This window comes from Yarrowia lipolytica, chromosome 1D (assembly GCF_001761485.1).
Source record: "Yarrowia lipolytica chromosome 1D, complete sequence".
In the NCBI taxonomy this organism is placed as follows: domain Eukaryota; kingdom Fungi; phylum Ascomycota; class Dipodascomycetes; order Dipodascales; genus Yarrowia; species Yarrowia lipolytica.
This window is the reverse complement of record NC_090773.1, coordinates 255,175-268,261: the sequence shown is the minus strand read 5'-3', so window position 1 is coordinate 268,261 and position 13,087 is coordinate 255,175. Positions and strand designations below refer to the sequence as shown.

Genomic DNA, 13,087 nt, shown 5'->3' with positions numbered 1-13,087 from the left:
ACTTGTCGCGGCCAGCTGTTTCTCTAGCTGTTCATGTTGGTATCGTATGACGTATACTGTATGACAAACCATCGAGTACACTCCGTACCGTGTGCTCGCGATCGTCACCAATTTCAAACACTAACGATAGCCCACTTTGTGTATCTTATCACCGAGAGACGTTGTGATAGCAGTTAGTTCCTGCATGAGGTGAGTGGTGAGTGGCAAGGGGGTGATGAGTGTGCTCTTGTGGGCTGAGTGGGTTAAAGAGCATGATGGTATCAACACCTGTGGAAGGAAAGGAGAGGGTGCTAAAACTGGACAATCGGGGTATCGTCAATTGTCGTCATGATGGTGGCAACTGCTCAAACGTAGTTGTCCCGTCATTACTTTTGAATGTTAATCGTCGTGTTCATCGATGTTAATCGTGTAGTGGTAGGTTCGACCAAAAAGGGATAAAGGCGTTATCACTCAATTAGCGAAAGTTTCAAAAAATAAAATATAAAAAAGTGACAAAGTAAAAATTGGAGACCCGAGCTTCAAACCGAGCATCGAAACTTAGCCCGGCGGTGGAAAAAGTGAATAAGGAGACAAAAAGAAAAGACAGAGAGCTCTGAGTGGATGACCAGTGGACTCTGCTTGACTTTCACAGTGGGGGGTCACTAATTTTTTTTTTTTTTCTGCCATATACATTCATTTTAATTATAAACTTTGGCCGTGAAAGAATAACCTTTTGAAATGAATGTACGCTTACACGAATATTACTAATTAAAACACGTTTAGTTCATGGCCAACTTGGCACGTACCTATTTCCAGTAAAAAAAATCATAAAAAAAACCTGGTTCAGTCCCGTGTGTATGTTGGTCCCCACATAAGCTTCGCGTGTTTTTTTTCATCGGGAAAAGCGCCACTCCAGTTCTCCAGTTCTCTAATCTAATCCTTCCATTGCCCCTCTTCATTTGCATTGCCTTTTGAAAACTTCTCCTTGTGGTTTTCTTCGTCATTGGTTTGGTTCTGCGTCCCCTGTGGTGACTACGCGCCCCCTGCTACGCTTTTCTCCGGTGGCCTCGGCCGCCTTTTTACGCTTGCTACTTGTCCTACTCCGCTCATCGTGAGTACAGGATCAGAGTGGGACCACCAAGTACATACTACAGTAGCTGTAGCTAATTACAATAAAGTGCAACCAAGACAGACCAGACAGACAGTATAAATAACACACAACCCAACATAGATCAGTGAACCCGGACCAGACCATTATGACCGATAAATGGATATTATACATGAACTAATTAACATGCCGCCGAAAGTCCCATGTTCGGTCTGCAGCGACCGCTAATTACTGTACTCTCCTCCACCCGGAAACTCGTTACCCATTTGGGTGCGGGATCTACAGATCATCCAAAGAGACAAGAAACTAGCAGTGGGACCGAGGACCTCAAGAAATTTTCACTAATGCTTTTTCGGTGCCGTGCAACAATTGCGCGACCAAGCGCCTGAGTCTTTTCGGACCGCCTGACTCGCTCCACTCAGGTGTGCTGCTGGTATCTCCATCGGTGCACCCGTAGCCTCAAGACACAAGACAACTACACCCTATGGAAGTAGTCCTCCACTCATGCACTCTGCTGCATCGTTCCTGGATCCAATAGCGTATCGCTCCCCGTGCAGTCAATTAATGCAAGCTGCAGGAGAGAGCACCTGGTGGATGTGGAGACGACACACGTGCGATAGGGCAACGGAGTGCGACAAAGCCTGTATCTGGGCAGTGTCCGAGGAGTAAAAGATGTACAGTCGTGTGATATTGGACATGGGTTCGCCCATTGGTTCAGCTGGTTTATCAGTGAGTAATAGGATTGTTGTGGGACCATTGAAGAATCGAGGCAGAGGCAGAGATGGTGACTCTTCAGACGTACACCCACCCGAGAATCCAGCATAACCGCAACAGTTCTACCCACGTCTGGCATGTACTTGAATCTGGTCCGAGCGATAACCGGACCAGACCGCCCGACACACGAGTGAAATTTCACCGAGGAGCGACAGAAGCTTGGCCAAAGCTTGAAACTTTCACTGGCAGCGAGAAGACAATAGACAGAGATTGACGGGGACATTAGTGAAAGATTTTCACCAAGAGTTTCACCCAGAAACTAGTAGGGCTACTGCGACATAGCCTTCGTGAACTTGTAGGGTAAGCCACACAGAGGTACGGCACACGGCTCAGACTAGCCATGAGTGGCTCACAGAGCAAATAACAGAAGGCATCACAAGTTCAAGACATCAGAGGTTCAAGGCAACAGACAGTTCAATGTAGGACACTTCACATGTATATGATAAGCACAGACTGCTCAGCAGTGCAGCGGTGCATGCCTGGTGGATGCAATCGTGAGAAGATAGATGGAGCAAGAGGAGGAAATGTACTGAGGTTGCCCAGAGTGCCAAGTCTCAAGGGGATGGCTGTGATTATGGACAGTGAGTGACAGTGTATTTGCTGTGAAACAGAGTCTCCCAAGGACCCGATGTTAGTTATCACAGTTGACTGAGGTTGAACTGAAAGTTGGACGATCACTTCTTTATTGAGGGCATATCATGGGAGAACCGGCTAGAAGAGACGTCTGTAGAGTGACATCGATGAGAAGAGGAACCCAATGAGAAGACAAACTGGCTGCGGAGCTGACATAGAAGAATACGACATGTGATAAATCAGACACCGTCAGGCTTTTATGAGCAGCACCAGTACCACTACCGCCACCGCAAAGTGTATACTAAGACTACCTTTGACGAAGCAGCCGTAGGCAGTCTTATCCACAACACAGTCAGTTTTCAACCACCCCAGTAAGTACGGAAAACGGCAGAGGGAGATCTAGGGGATGCAGAGCACCAGCACATTGAGCTCATTGCTCGATGCACATGTCATTTAGAGCATTCTGGCAAGCTATGGCGCGTTTAACCAGTCCAGCAATCAAAGCACCCTATGCAGAGCGCGCATGTGATGGTTGTGGGTCCACCAATGTGACAACTAGCCTCCTGATATCTCATTTGCAACATCCAGATTCACCAGTGACATTTGCATGCAGTATTTTGCGATTACTGGGTTGTCACAGCAACTCGCTGAAGCTGTGTGCGCGGTAACATGGACGGGTCGACGGATTGAAGAAGTTGGCAACAGGTAGCTGATCAGATTGAATCTCTAGTCGTGAATGACTCAGACTAACTCAAGCCTGGTGTTGTCGTTCCATTCATGCCCATGCCTCTGACCGTGGTGCAGGTCAAGATAGGCTAGAACTGCTCCTGACCAACATAAAATGAAGCCCCTCTCTCTAGACTCTTAGGAAGCCCTCCTCGAACTTGCCAACTCATTTCTCTGCCAGACTTCCTATTCTGCAAGAATCATACTCAGTTTGAAACCTGTTGACAAAAAGTAACACAGCAGGATGCAAGCAACCTCCGCCCAAATTGCACTGGAATTCGGTCAGAGCAGACAAGCTGACCAGTCGTGCATCACCAAAAGAAGATGTTGTACTGAGCTCCCACCTGACACGCCCGAGCTGATCGGACACTCGCCGTGAGTCCGCATCCTGCGACACCCACAATTCTTCCCATTTGAGCACCATTGAGAGCAGATACAGAGGGAACTGCCATTTATCACCAGCTTCTCTTGCACCAGTGAAATGAGCTTCTTAAAAGTCCATCATCTCGTGATGATTTCAGGTGGTGAGGTTGAGGTGCATGGCGACTGAACCAGACGAGGTGGAATGTTGAAAAATTCAATGGGTTTGGTAGACAAGTTAACCCAGCTGACATTGTCGCTATCGAGACAGATAATGAGTCGGGTTTCCGTAATGTGCCTTCATATCTGGTACAAGTCAGTAGTACATACGGTACCAACTACTTGTAGTTCACACCAAGATACCCGGAACCTTGCCATACCCTTGATATCAACCACTTGACGATGCAAGTACTGCCGCGCAGTATCTCGTGTGTCTGATCACGAGATATGCACTCATGATTAACGCAAGGGTGTCTTCAGGCAGATATGTCCCTTCTGATGTCCCTACTGCAGCTTCTCGGGCGACGTTCTCCATACCACTCACTCTGATTAAATGCATTGATTAGTACTATGAATCACCCGTCTACCAGCGACAGGCAAGCGTTTTGGAGCTGGCTAAGAAAGCTCGGGCTCAGGAGAGCCGGTTAGTAAAAGTAGAGTACAGAAGGATTGGAAGGGGTTGTTTCCAGAGCAGGTTCGTCAACGAGGAGACTCGGCCAAAAAGGCGAAGATTTGCTGGTCTGGAATAGCCCTTTGAAGAAGAGAATAGGTTGCTGCTAGCCGAATGATTGTTGAAACGACTGTGGGAAACCGCATCATGGGGGTAGAGATGAGACTCTGGGGACTCGTGCAGGTCTGAGGCCGTCTGAACCGTCTCCTTGGCAACGTCAGATCTCTGGGTCCACCGAAATTGCCAAAATCCGCGAAAGCCCAGCTTTTAAGAATTCCTCTTAGTTTTAGTCACCACTCCGCGGATACGTCTTGCGAAAGTGCAAAAAGAACGTCTAGAACAGACATGAGCACTTCCAGAGTCTTCCCTGGGTCTGACGTGACCATGACAAGGCTTCTACGATGCTTCAGCCTGCTTCAGACACTTCCTCAATGTTGGTAACATTTCAGGGTTGTCTATAACCCGGCACAGAGCCTTGGCGTCCTACTAGGAGTACTCCGACTACTCCTCTCCAGAGGCACCGTCAGCCCCTCCTTTGACCCTCCCTCTTGTTCCCTCTCATCATAATAACACTCCTCAAGCTCCCTCTTAACCTCCTCCAGAGCAGCCGAATCGGCAGGAAAGAATGCCTTGTACCCTTCCCTCAGATGATTCCATGCAAGCTCACGCGACGCGTTGATAATGGCAAAACGGGTATACAGACTTGTGGTAACGCTCTGGTCACTCTCAACCGGCACATCGCCCCATCTATGATACTCATCCACCAGCGTGTTATCGCTCACATCACTCTCCAAGGACCGCTCAATGCTTCTGATATGCACAACCACAGGCATGTGAGGCTCCTGAAGCGCCTCCACGATGACTGCCTCGAGTTGCGCCAGATCACTGAGATCCACAACCTCCAGCAGCCGCCAGCCCATCATATGGTAAAACCGCACTGTTTGGGGAGATGCAGCCACAAGAATACCAATCAGATTATTGAGTTCCGCTTCGACAGCTGCTTCTGCGGCCTTAGTTGCGTCCGACGATAGAGCAGCCTCCTCGTCGAACACGACCCATGTTTTTGCCGTGATCAGAGGGAAATTCGGCTTGTTGAAGTTCTCCGCAAGCTCCTGCGTGTCCAGAGCCACTCCCACGGCCTCCACAAACCCAGACCCGGTATCGCCCACCACCACCTTGGGTTTGTAGCCATTTCCGCTCTCCTGAAACTGATTGAAAAACGCCTCAGCTCCATATTTGCTCAGTTCAAGCTCCCGGTCGTCGACGTTGTACCCGGAGTAGCGCAACACGTGACTCTGGATCGTTGTCATGTCGCCACACGAAAAGAGAATCTTGTCGCCGTTGATCCACATGGGGTTCATGTGGTTGCACTGCACAAACCGGGTGTACAGCAGGTGCAGCAGCGGCGCCAGCTTGTGCGTGAAGTCCGAGCGGGTATCCTGTGTCGCCGACATGAGCACCTGTATCGCCGTAGTGTCTGCCAGGGTGAAAGGGGGCATTATAACAGGTGATGTTGGTAGAGTGCCACCACTTTATGGACATGTAGGGTGTATTATAAGAAGGTACGAGTAAGCTTTTTCCCCGCATGAGCTAATTTGGTGGACAGAGGAATGCACAATATTCGAGATGCGCTAAGAACCCTATGGGAATGGGGGAAGAACGCCGCTGGTGTCAGATCACGTGATAAATCACTCAGGGCGGTTTATTTCAGCTCTCGCCGCGGCTATCTACGGTCACTTCGTCATTTTCCAACGCCCACTTGAAACACTTACCCTGACTGCCTCAAATTGGACCGCATAGCTGACGCACGAAAAACAGGGTCTAAATAGCAACGGCTTTTTCAGAGGGGATATCTCGACAACTATATATGCCAATGGAAATCTGAAAACGGCATCGAGTTCTCCGCGGTGAAACGAATCGACCCATATGCTCATCTAGGCCATACGACCTCTCCCGGTCGAAGAACCTTAACCCACCCCTGTAATACAACCCTACGCTTCACCCATCTGGGAAAACGCCTATTCGCCGTATATCGCTCACTAGTCCCCCGACTTTCTCGTATAAGGGCCTAAACGAGCATTGTCCACAATGTCTTTGTGCCCTCCTCGTTGGAGGTCTCCTGCGCACGCCCAAAATGGATGGTGGGGGCGGGGGCTCTTCCCGCTGATCGGCGTGTTTCATAAATTTAGGAGTGTGGATCTGTAATAACCCGGGAGGTGAAGATCTGTGCAGGAGGGGACGGCGATGGTCGACGAAAAGGGGGTGTAGGGTTGAGACGTGGCTGGGAAGTGGATCGGAGTGCTTTTTGCGCGGGGTTTCCACACAAATATCCTATATGTTTTTCTTCTTGCAATAGCACATCATGAACTCCCCCCCTTTGTTTCTCAGTTTTGCATTTCTTGTCTTTGATCTCTCGACTCAATTAAGCTATAAGAACCATCTTAGCGAAGGAGGTTAGCTGTGTATGGGTGGGCTTTTCCAGCCCCAGGACAAGGACAAAGTCTAGACGATACAAAGAGTGCGGGGAACGATAGACGGATGGGCGATGGTAGGTGAGACATGTCGTCGACCATAGCGAGGCCATTATGATAGAAATTGAGTCGCCGCTAGGCTACAAGTCCGCGAGCAGTCCAGGTTTGGTGCTTTGGTGAGTTCCGTGGACCTGTAAGCACATACTTGCACCGGTGTTTGGCGCTCACTTTGAGTGGACAAGTAGTTGCAGCGATACATGAGGCGAGGCACTTTCCAATATGACGAAAGAGACGGACAAGTGGTTGGTGGAGTAACTTTGGGGGACTTTGGAGACCCGGCAAAAGCCACGGCAAGTAGTTGTGTCGGATTAGACCTTGTCGTAATGGACAAGTGTGTTACGATACGTCTTGTACGTCTTATAGACGCCGTATCCTTGTCGTATCTTTGTGTGTAGTTGCGCCTCGCGTCTCTCTTGGGACCCACTCAGTGTTGTCCATGCTGTGTCTACATCTCTCATGCCATGCTGTCTATCACTTCACAACTTGGCTCAACGGCGCAGAATGTGCAACGTAGAAAAAATGCGCGGGCACGCGGCAAAGACGTGCTAGCGGGAGTGGTAGGAGATTTGGTTCAATGGCTGGAAGGAGTCTGAGGACTTGGTTCGAAGGGGAAGCTGTTTTTGGCGATCGGGAAATTAGAATGGAAAAATGGAGTTGGGAAAAATCAAGTCGATGAAAAATCAAGTGGAAGGAAAATCAATCGACGGAAAATGGAGTAGATGGAAATGGAAAATAGGAGTGTCGATTACTCGCCTTCTGGGAGGCCTTACAGGGTCATAAAGGATACCAGAATGATCCCCTGATCAAGGGCTATCCATTGATACCACTTGTATCTCTCTACCATCGCCACAGCTTCGGCTAGAGACACCTCTGTCGTTCACGACTAAAATGAACAACTCAAATCAACCTACAAATACAATCACCAGACACTCTAATCGCAACAACCTACGTACGTATAGCCTACTTGCAAGTCATACAAGTAAACTCCAACAGTAACGCTGGAGCGCCAGAGAAGAGATAAGAACAGACACACAAACGGTTTGTCATCATTCTGCGAGCCACCTCGCCTATGTGACGTGTGGAATTGGTTTATCTGAGTCTTCTACCGAGTCCCGATTTGAGTTTCGGAAACCTCGGAACAGTGGGACCCTGGTGAGACTGAGACAGTGGGGTGGGTGAGACAGGAGCAGGGCTCGGTTGACGGAAATGGCAGTGACGATTGTCATCATTTTTTTGCGGCAAAAATCAACGTGAAATCGCCAACTTGAACCATCTCCACCGTTTGATTCCCCACCATCCACCCTACTATACCCACTACCCCTACTTCCTGTACCCCCACGGTTTTAGTCGGGCTCTATTTGTCTATCTAAGCAGCCACGTATCACCGATATATCCACGTGTATACGATGGGATGTGCAAGTACGTACGACAACGATTCAAGACTTCAGATAAGCAGAATGTTTTCGCAACGAGTTTTGCAACCAAGTTTACAAACAAGCAAGTTTACAAACAAGTTTTGCAACCGAGTTTTGCAACCAAGTCTGCTGCAGCCAGTCTGACAACCAAGGTCTGTGGCTTTTTCAGGGGCAAGAGTCGTGAGTGACCTTCATCAACTTCCGTGTCTCAACCTCCGGGTCGCATTAACAAAGATCCCATATCTCCGTGTCTCAGCTTATTACAGAGATGTGCTCGTCCATGCAACCAACCCTGTCAAGAAGAGACTGCTTGTAGAGAAAGAAGGAGATGCTGCTCGTGTCTGACTCGTGACAGACAATAGGCTTGTGTGGATGAGCTTGTGGTTTTTATGGACAATAGATTTGTAGTCTCCGTCCAAGCGCAAGTACAGTTTAGACTGAGGTTTATAATGGTGGGCACAAGTCCTGGCCTCGGCAAAAAGGCGCTGGATCAAGGAGTTCCGAGGCGTTATTTGTATTGGAGGAACTCCAAAGACCCGAATAATCTTCCTGCGCTGTCAGTTTCTTGTTATCTCTTCTGTATCGCAAGAACCAGCCGTTCACATCCACCGACCCCTAGATAAGAGGCACATTCCTTTCACTACTGTACTAGGACAATGGCGTGTCCATTGTTGCTCGTATTCGTAATCAGCACTCTAATGCCATGGTAGCAGCACCGAACGTGTTCTAGACTTGTAGGATAGATCGTGCACTACGAGAATGTATCTGAATACAACGTGAATTACCCCAAAAACACGTTTGACGAGTGTGAGACATCAAAATCTATCCCACGATACTCTAATACACTCGTTCTTCCAATCCCTTTTCTCTCCACTAGGCTCCCTTCTCCCTACTGATGAGTATCAGGTACATGATTCCCACAGACACCCCTGTAATAATCCGTAGTTATTACGAGATAAAGTAGTACTCGTGCACATGCGCATTATTGTGGCTGAGCAAAAGACCTCGTCAGGAAGAATTATGATTAGTGAACTATTATTGCGGACGATGCGGTCAAGTCCTGGATGTGAAAGGTCGATCTGAGAAATGTGCAATTGTAAGTGGTATAGAATTCGACTAAACCGCAATTGAGCCACGAGGAAAACACAGCTGTACTCTCTGGAGACGGCGCTTTCAATTGGTATAGTCAGCACTACTACGGGCTCTCTGGTGCATCCACAACTCCAATTTTACTGGGATGGATACAGCTGCGAGCAGACCTACAATTGTAGCATCAAATACATATATTGACGGATTGAGAATACATATGCGCCTTTGAAGAAGAGGTCTAGACCCAACGAATCTGCAATAGGTGACCCACCTCATTATAGTCCTATATGAGTATCCAGGCCCTTTCAATACGTTTTCGTAAAACGCGACAGTTGGTTGTGAGGGCCAGAGAGAACATAATTCCAGATCTCCTGCAGAGACGTGTTACAATATATTCATGTGAATAGACCTTTGATGGATGATTGACTAACTGATTGCTGAAAGTAATATGCACGATATAGTCTGGAATTGTCACCTTAGTACAGCTTTGGTTTCCTTTTATACATTTTTTTGGCTCCTGTACTACTATAGAAGATCCTACTTGACAACGAGCAAGTACAGTAGTTAGGTTACTACTCCAACACATCTGAATTCAACTACTGACCACAAAAAAACACGCCACCAATAACGAAACACACAATATAAACATTATTTAGTTATTTTATCACTCCTGCACAGACTCAACGTCTCGCAGGATCATGCTGACTTCTTTCAGCTACCGTCTACAACACATAGTCATGGTTCATGTGTTTTCTCGGACCCAACAGCCAGCAGTCACCTCCTGCTCTGCGAGTCGCTCATGAGCTATCAATAACTCGTTTTTCACAGCTTATTCGGGAATAACATAACCCTTCAACTTCGAAAAACTAGGAACACTTTGCCAGTTCTTGGTCACGTAGTTCTTGAAACTAGTGAAACCAGAGTAGTCTCTCAATCGTGTCAGATCCAGATCCTTCAGCTTGGTAACATCCAGTTTACTAACATCAATGTTCTTGAGACTCAGACCGAGTTTCGAAAGATCCAGGATCTTGGCACGCTCGTAGAAAGTGGACAAGACCTCAACAGCCAGCTCTCTGTGTCGAATGGACCGCATATGAAGAGGATCCCAGTACATGAGTCCCTTCTTGGTCTTGGAACAGTGCTCGGTGGAGTGGTTGATTCGCTCGATGCACTCACTCTCAATATCATGGACCAGGTAGTACTTGGCATTCTTCATGACGAACTGCTGAGCATCAAACACGTGCAAAATCTCACGGTTGTGGTCCTTGTTGAACGTTCGAGCACGCTCGGCAAGCTCTTGGTTCCAAGAAGCAACCATTTGCTTGACTCGTTCTCTCTCCAGAGCATCAAACTGCTGAACAGCCTTGAGGGCCTTTTGTGCTTCAGTTTCGGAGCCGATCTCGTCGGAGAGTTCAGACTCACTCACCGGCTCCAGCTCCTCAGCAATGGCCTCCTCCTCAAAGTTCTTGTCCTTGAAAGTCTTGGCCCCCTTCTTATCGGCCTTTCGAAGGACCTCCAGATCCTTCTCAGCGCTCTGCTTCTCGGCCTTTTCGTCGCCAGCCTGTTTCTGCGCGTTCATAAGCGCCTCCTTGCCCTTGGTGGGCTTCTTGGTCTTCTTCTTGCCCTTCTTTTTCGCCTTCTTGGGCTTTGGGGTGGGAGTGGGGGTAGGAGTAGGAGTGGGCTCGACATCATCTTCATCGGACTCGTAGAGCTCATTCTGGGCCTCCTCGGCGTCCCTGAGAGCATCCTTATCGGAATGGGTATTTTCAGCTGCGTCTCTGAGAGTCTCCGCCTCGTCTCTCTTGTAGTTCTTGGAGGATCTGTTCTTTTCATGAAGGGCTGCCTTTTCAGCGATTCGAGCGGCTCGAAGCTCAGCCAAAGCAGCTGCGCCCCGCTTGGAGTTGATTCCAAACTGGTACGAGAACCAAGGGGTGAAAGTGATGTCGACGGAGTTCATGAGAATGATGTTGGCGTTTTTGTAGGCACTTTGAAGTCGTTCAAGTTGCTTAAACAGGATCGCCACGGTCTGCTTGACGGTCTTGTGGTCCCCCTCTTCTGTGGCGGCAGTCAGAAGCAATTTCTTGATGTCGTTGATTCCAAACCAGACAGTGATGACATTACCAGAAGTGAGACCAGAGGCCGGCAGGTTCTCCGATCTCTGAGCAGTCAGGTTGGCAACGTTCAATTCGTGTCCTTCATCGAGCTTGGACTCCCACAACAGCAATTCGTCAATCTGAGACTTGAGATCGGGAATCGGACCAGGCATGATATCGTTAGTAAGCTTGGCTCCATTGTAAGCAAAGTTATCGTGGTGCTTGCAGCTCACCAACGAGTCACAAACGTACTCGGACCACAGAATACCATCCGAACATCGCCCTCCCAGTCCTCGGCAGCTCATGGCCACCTTCTTGGGTCCTCCCTGAGGCGACTTTTGCACCCAGTACCGCTGATCGTCGTTGACAGCAGGCTTTGTGTCGTCCATGGCTCCCTCGTTTGTTCGGAACACGTGGCGAGAACCATCATCTGACCACGAGTCGCCCAGAACAATGTATCGTAGAGGTCTGATCTTGGACCCGAAGGAATGCATCAGAGCAGCCGCTGGATCGTGTCGTAGAGCGTGCCAGGACGTGGCTAGAAACAGCCATGTGATGACCAGCATGAACGAGGCCGCGACCAGCAGCGCAGCCAGGTTCTTTTTACGCAGTCGGATTCCCATGGTGTGGTGTGTGTTGTGGTGATGATGTCAGGTTAGAGTTATCATTCTATAGACATTTTGCACGTGTGAGGTATTTGCGGTGTGAAGGAGAAGTTGCTGGAAATGCACGTGACATATAACAGAGAAAATACCGTGTCCACGTGACACATCACGTGACAAAACCATCCCCGTTATCCCGAGTTCTCTCATCTCCCTACTTGCTACATATACCTCCATCTCCTTTAACGACAGCTTTGGTAAGCGGAGGTTTAAGCTCGATAGGGTTGTGGGATTCGGTGGCGAGGGAATCTGGGATGGGGGGTTTGGGGACTACACAGTGGGGTTATTAGGATATATATATATATATATATATATATATATAGCGGGGAATCAATCTGTGGACCTCGAGGAGGGTGACAATTGTGTGTGTATTTTTGTTATTACGTAATTGTGGCGTGAGATACATGGCGCACTTGTGTACATGGTAGCTGCTTCATGGGGTTTAGAATATGCGTAGAGACCCAACAATGAGTGGGCAGTTTGGTTCTAGGGGGGGTTATATTACACCGTAGGGGGACACCGTAATTGAATCTTACACAGATACTTACAATAGGCTTCTGAAAAGTCTTTTTTTTTTCTTTTCTGGAACGATTTCGTCCCCCAAAGTTTCGTCACAAATCTTACTTGGATTGCAAACAAAATTACTTTGATTTGTTGACTTCGAGACAGTTACAAAAAAAAAATTAGATAACTTTTCATAGTGTCTTGAGAACAACCACCTCTCGTGTTTACTGCAAAATGTAACTCATATTTTATAATAGTCCTAATCTGTCAGCTTCCCCGATCACATAGATACCATAAAATACAATATCCAAGTAATATATCACCTGATCAGTGCCCAAAACAAACCTCCATATCTATGCGGCTCTGAATTTGTCTTGTTCAGGTTAAGAGCAAAACTGAATTTAGAACACTCGACTGCTTAAGCTTTCGTTATCGAGCCGGAGGCGCCAAACGGATAAACCCAACATGACTATACAGCATACACACACACCCAAGAGGGAATGACAGGACACGTTATGTCGATTTACAAGTGTTCGCGACCCTTTTCTCTCATTAAAACTTCCATTTGGGCGTCTTGTTGCTGTGTTGCGTTGCTCTGCCCTT

General features: G+C 48.1%; 9 protein-coding genes across 9 annotated transcripts; 2 read left to right on the top strand and 7 right to left on the bottom strand.

The window, feature by feature from the left end:
• Positions 1-33: 33 nt before the first annotated feature.
• YALI1_D02680g (uncharacterized protein) lies at positions 34-404 on the top strand (the record flags this gene model as incomplete). Its single annotated transcript, XM_068282578.1, has 2 exons — positions 34-172; positions 220-404. The coding sequence occupies 2 exons, from the start codon at positions 34-36 to the stop codon at positions 402-404; spliced, it is 324 nt and encodes a 107-aa protein (XP_068138679.1).
• Positions 405-1,589: 1,185 nt separating this feature from the next.
• YALI1_D02661g (uncharacterized protein) lies at positions 1,590-2,084 on the bottom strand (the record flags this gene model as incomplete). Its single annotated transcript, XM_068282577.1, has 1 exon — positions 1,590-2,084. One exon carries the CDS (start codon positions 2,082-2,084, stop codon positions 1,590-1,592), a length of 495 nt encoding a protein of 164 aa, XP_068138678.1.
• A 206-nt stretch (positions 2,085-2,290) lies between these two features.
• Positions 2,291-2,665, bottom strand: YALI1_D02655g (uncharacterized protein; the record flags this gene model as incomplete). The annotated part of the gene is made up of 2 exons (XM_068282576.1): positions 2,291-2,541; positions 2,584-2,665. The coding sequence occupies 2 exons, from the start codon at positions 2,663-2,665 to the stop codon at positions 2,291-2,293; spliced, it is 333 nt and encodes a 110-aa protein (XP_068138677.1).
• Positions 2,666-3,615: 950 nt separating this feature from the next.
• YALI1_D02641g (uncharacterized protein) lies at positions 3,616-4,079 on the bottom strand (the record flags this gene model as incomplete). Its single annotated transcript, XM_068282575.1, has 2 exons — positions 3,616-3,858; positions 3,933-4,079. 2 exons carry the CDS (start codon positions 4,077-4,079, stop codon positions 3,616-3,618), a joined length of 390 nt encoding a protein of 129 aa, XP_068138676.1.
• Positions 4,080-4,151: 72 nt separating this feature from the next.
• YALI1_D02636g (uncharacterized protein) lies at positions 4,152-4,576 on the bottom strand (the record flags this gene model as incomplete). Its single annotated transcript, XM_068282574.1, has 2 exons — positions 4,152-4,454; positions 4,499-4,576. 2 exons carry the CDS (start codon positions 4,574-4,576, stop codon positions 4,152-4,154), a joined length of 381 nt encoding a protein of 126 aa, XP_068138675.1.
• Positions 4,577-4,645: 69 nt separating this feature from the next.
• On the bottom strand, positions 4,646-5,689 carry YALI1_D02625g (uncharacterized protein; the record flags this gene model as incomplete). Its single annotated transcript, XM_502319.3, has 1 exon — positions 4,646-5,689. The coding sequence occupies one exon, from the start codon at positions 5,687-5,689 to the stop codon at positions 4,646-4,648; it is 1,044 nt and encodes a 347-aa protein (XP_502319.1).
• A 1,107-nt stretch (positions 5,690-6,796) lies between these two features.
• YALI1_D02611g (uncharacterized protein) lies at positions 6,797-7,159 on the bottom strand (the record flags this gene model as incomplete). Its single annotated transcript, XM_068282573.1, has 2 exons — positions 6,797-7,035; positions 7,087-7,159. The coding sequence occupies 2 exons, from the start codon at positions 7,157-7,159 to the stop codon at positions 6,797-6,799; spliced, it is 312 nt and encodes a 103-aa protein (XP_068138674.1).
• Positions 7,160-8,127: 968 nt separating this feature from the next.
• YALI1_D02599g (uncharacterized protein) lies at positions 8,128-8,481 on the top strand (the record flags this gene model as incomplete). The annotated part of the gene is made up of 2 exons (XM_068282572.1): positions 8,128-8,260; positions 8,306-8,481. 2 exons carry the CDS (start codon positions 8,128-8,130, stop codon positions 8,479-8,481), a joined length of 309 nt encoding a protein of 102 aa, XP_068138673.1.
• Positions 8,482-10,054: 1,573 nt separating this feature from the next.
• Positions 10,055-11,941, bottom strand: YALI1_D02563g (uncharacterized protein; the record flags this gene model as incomplete). The annotated part of the gene is made up of 1 exon (XM_502318.3): positions 10,055-11,941. One exon carries the CDS (start codon positions 11,939-11,941, stop codon positions 10,055-10,057), a length of 1,887 nt encoding a protein of 628 aa, XP_502318.1.
• Positions 11,942-13,087: the final 1,146 nt, after the last annotated feature.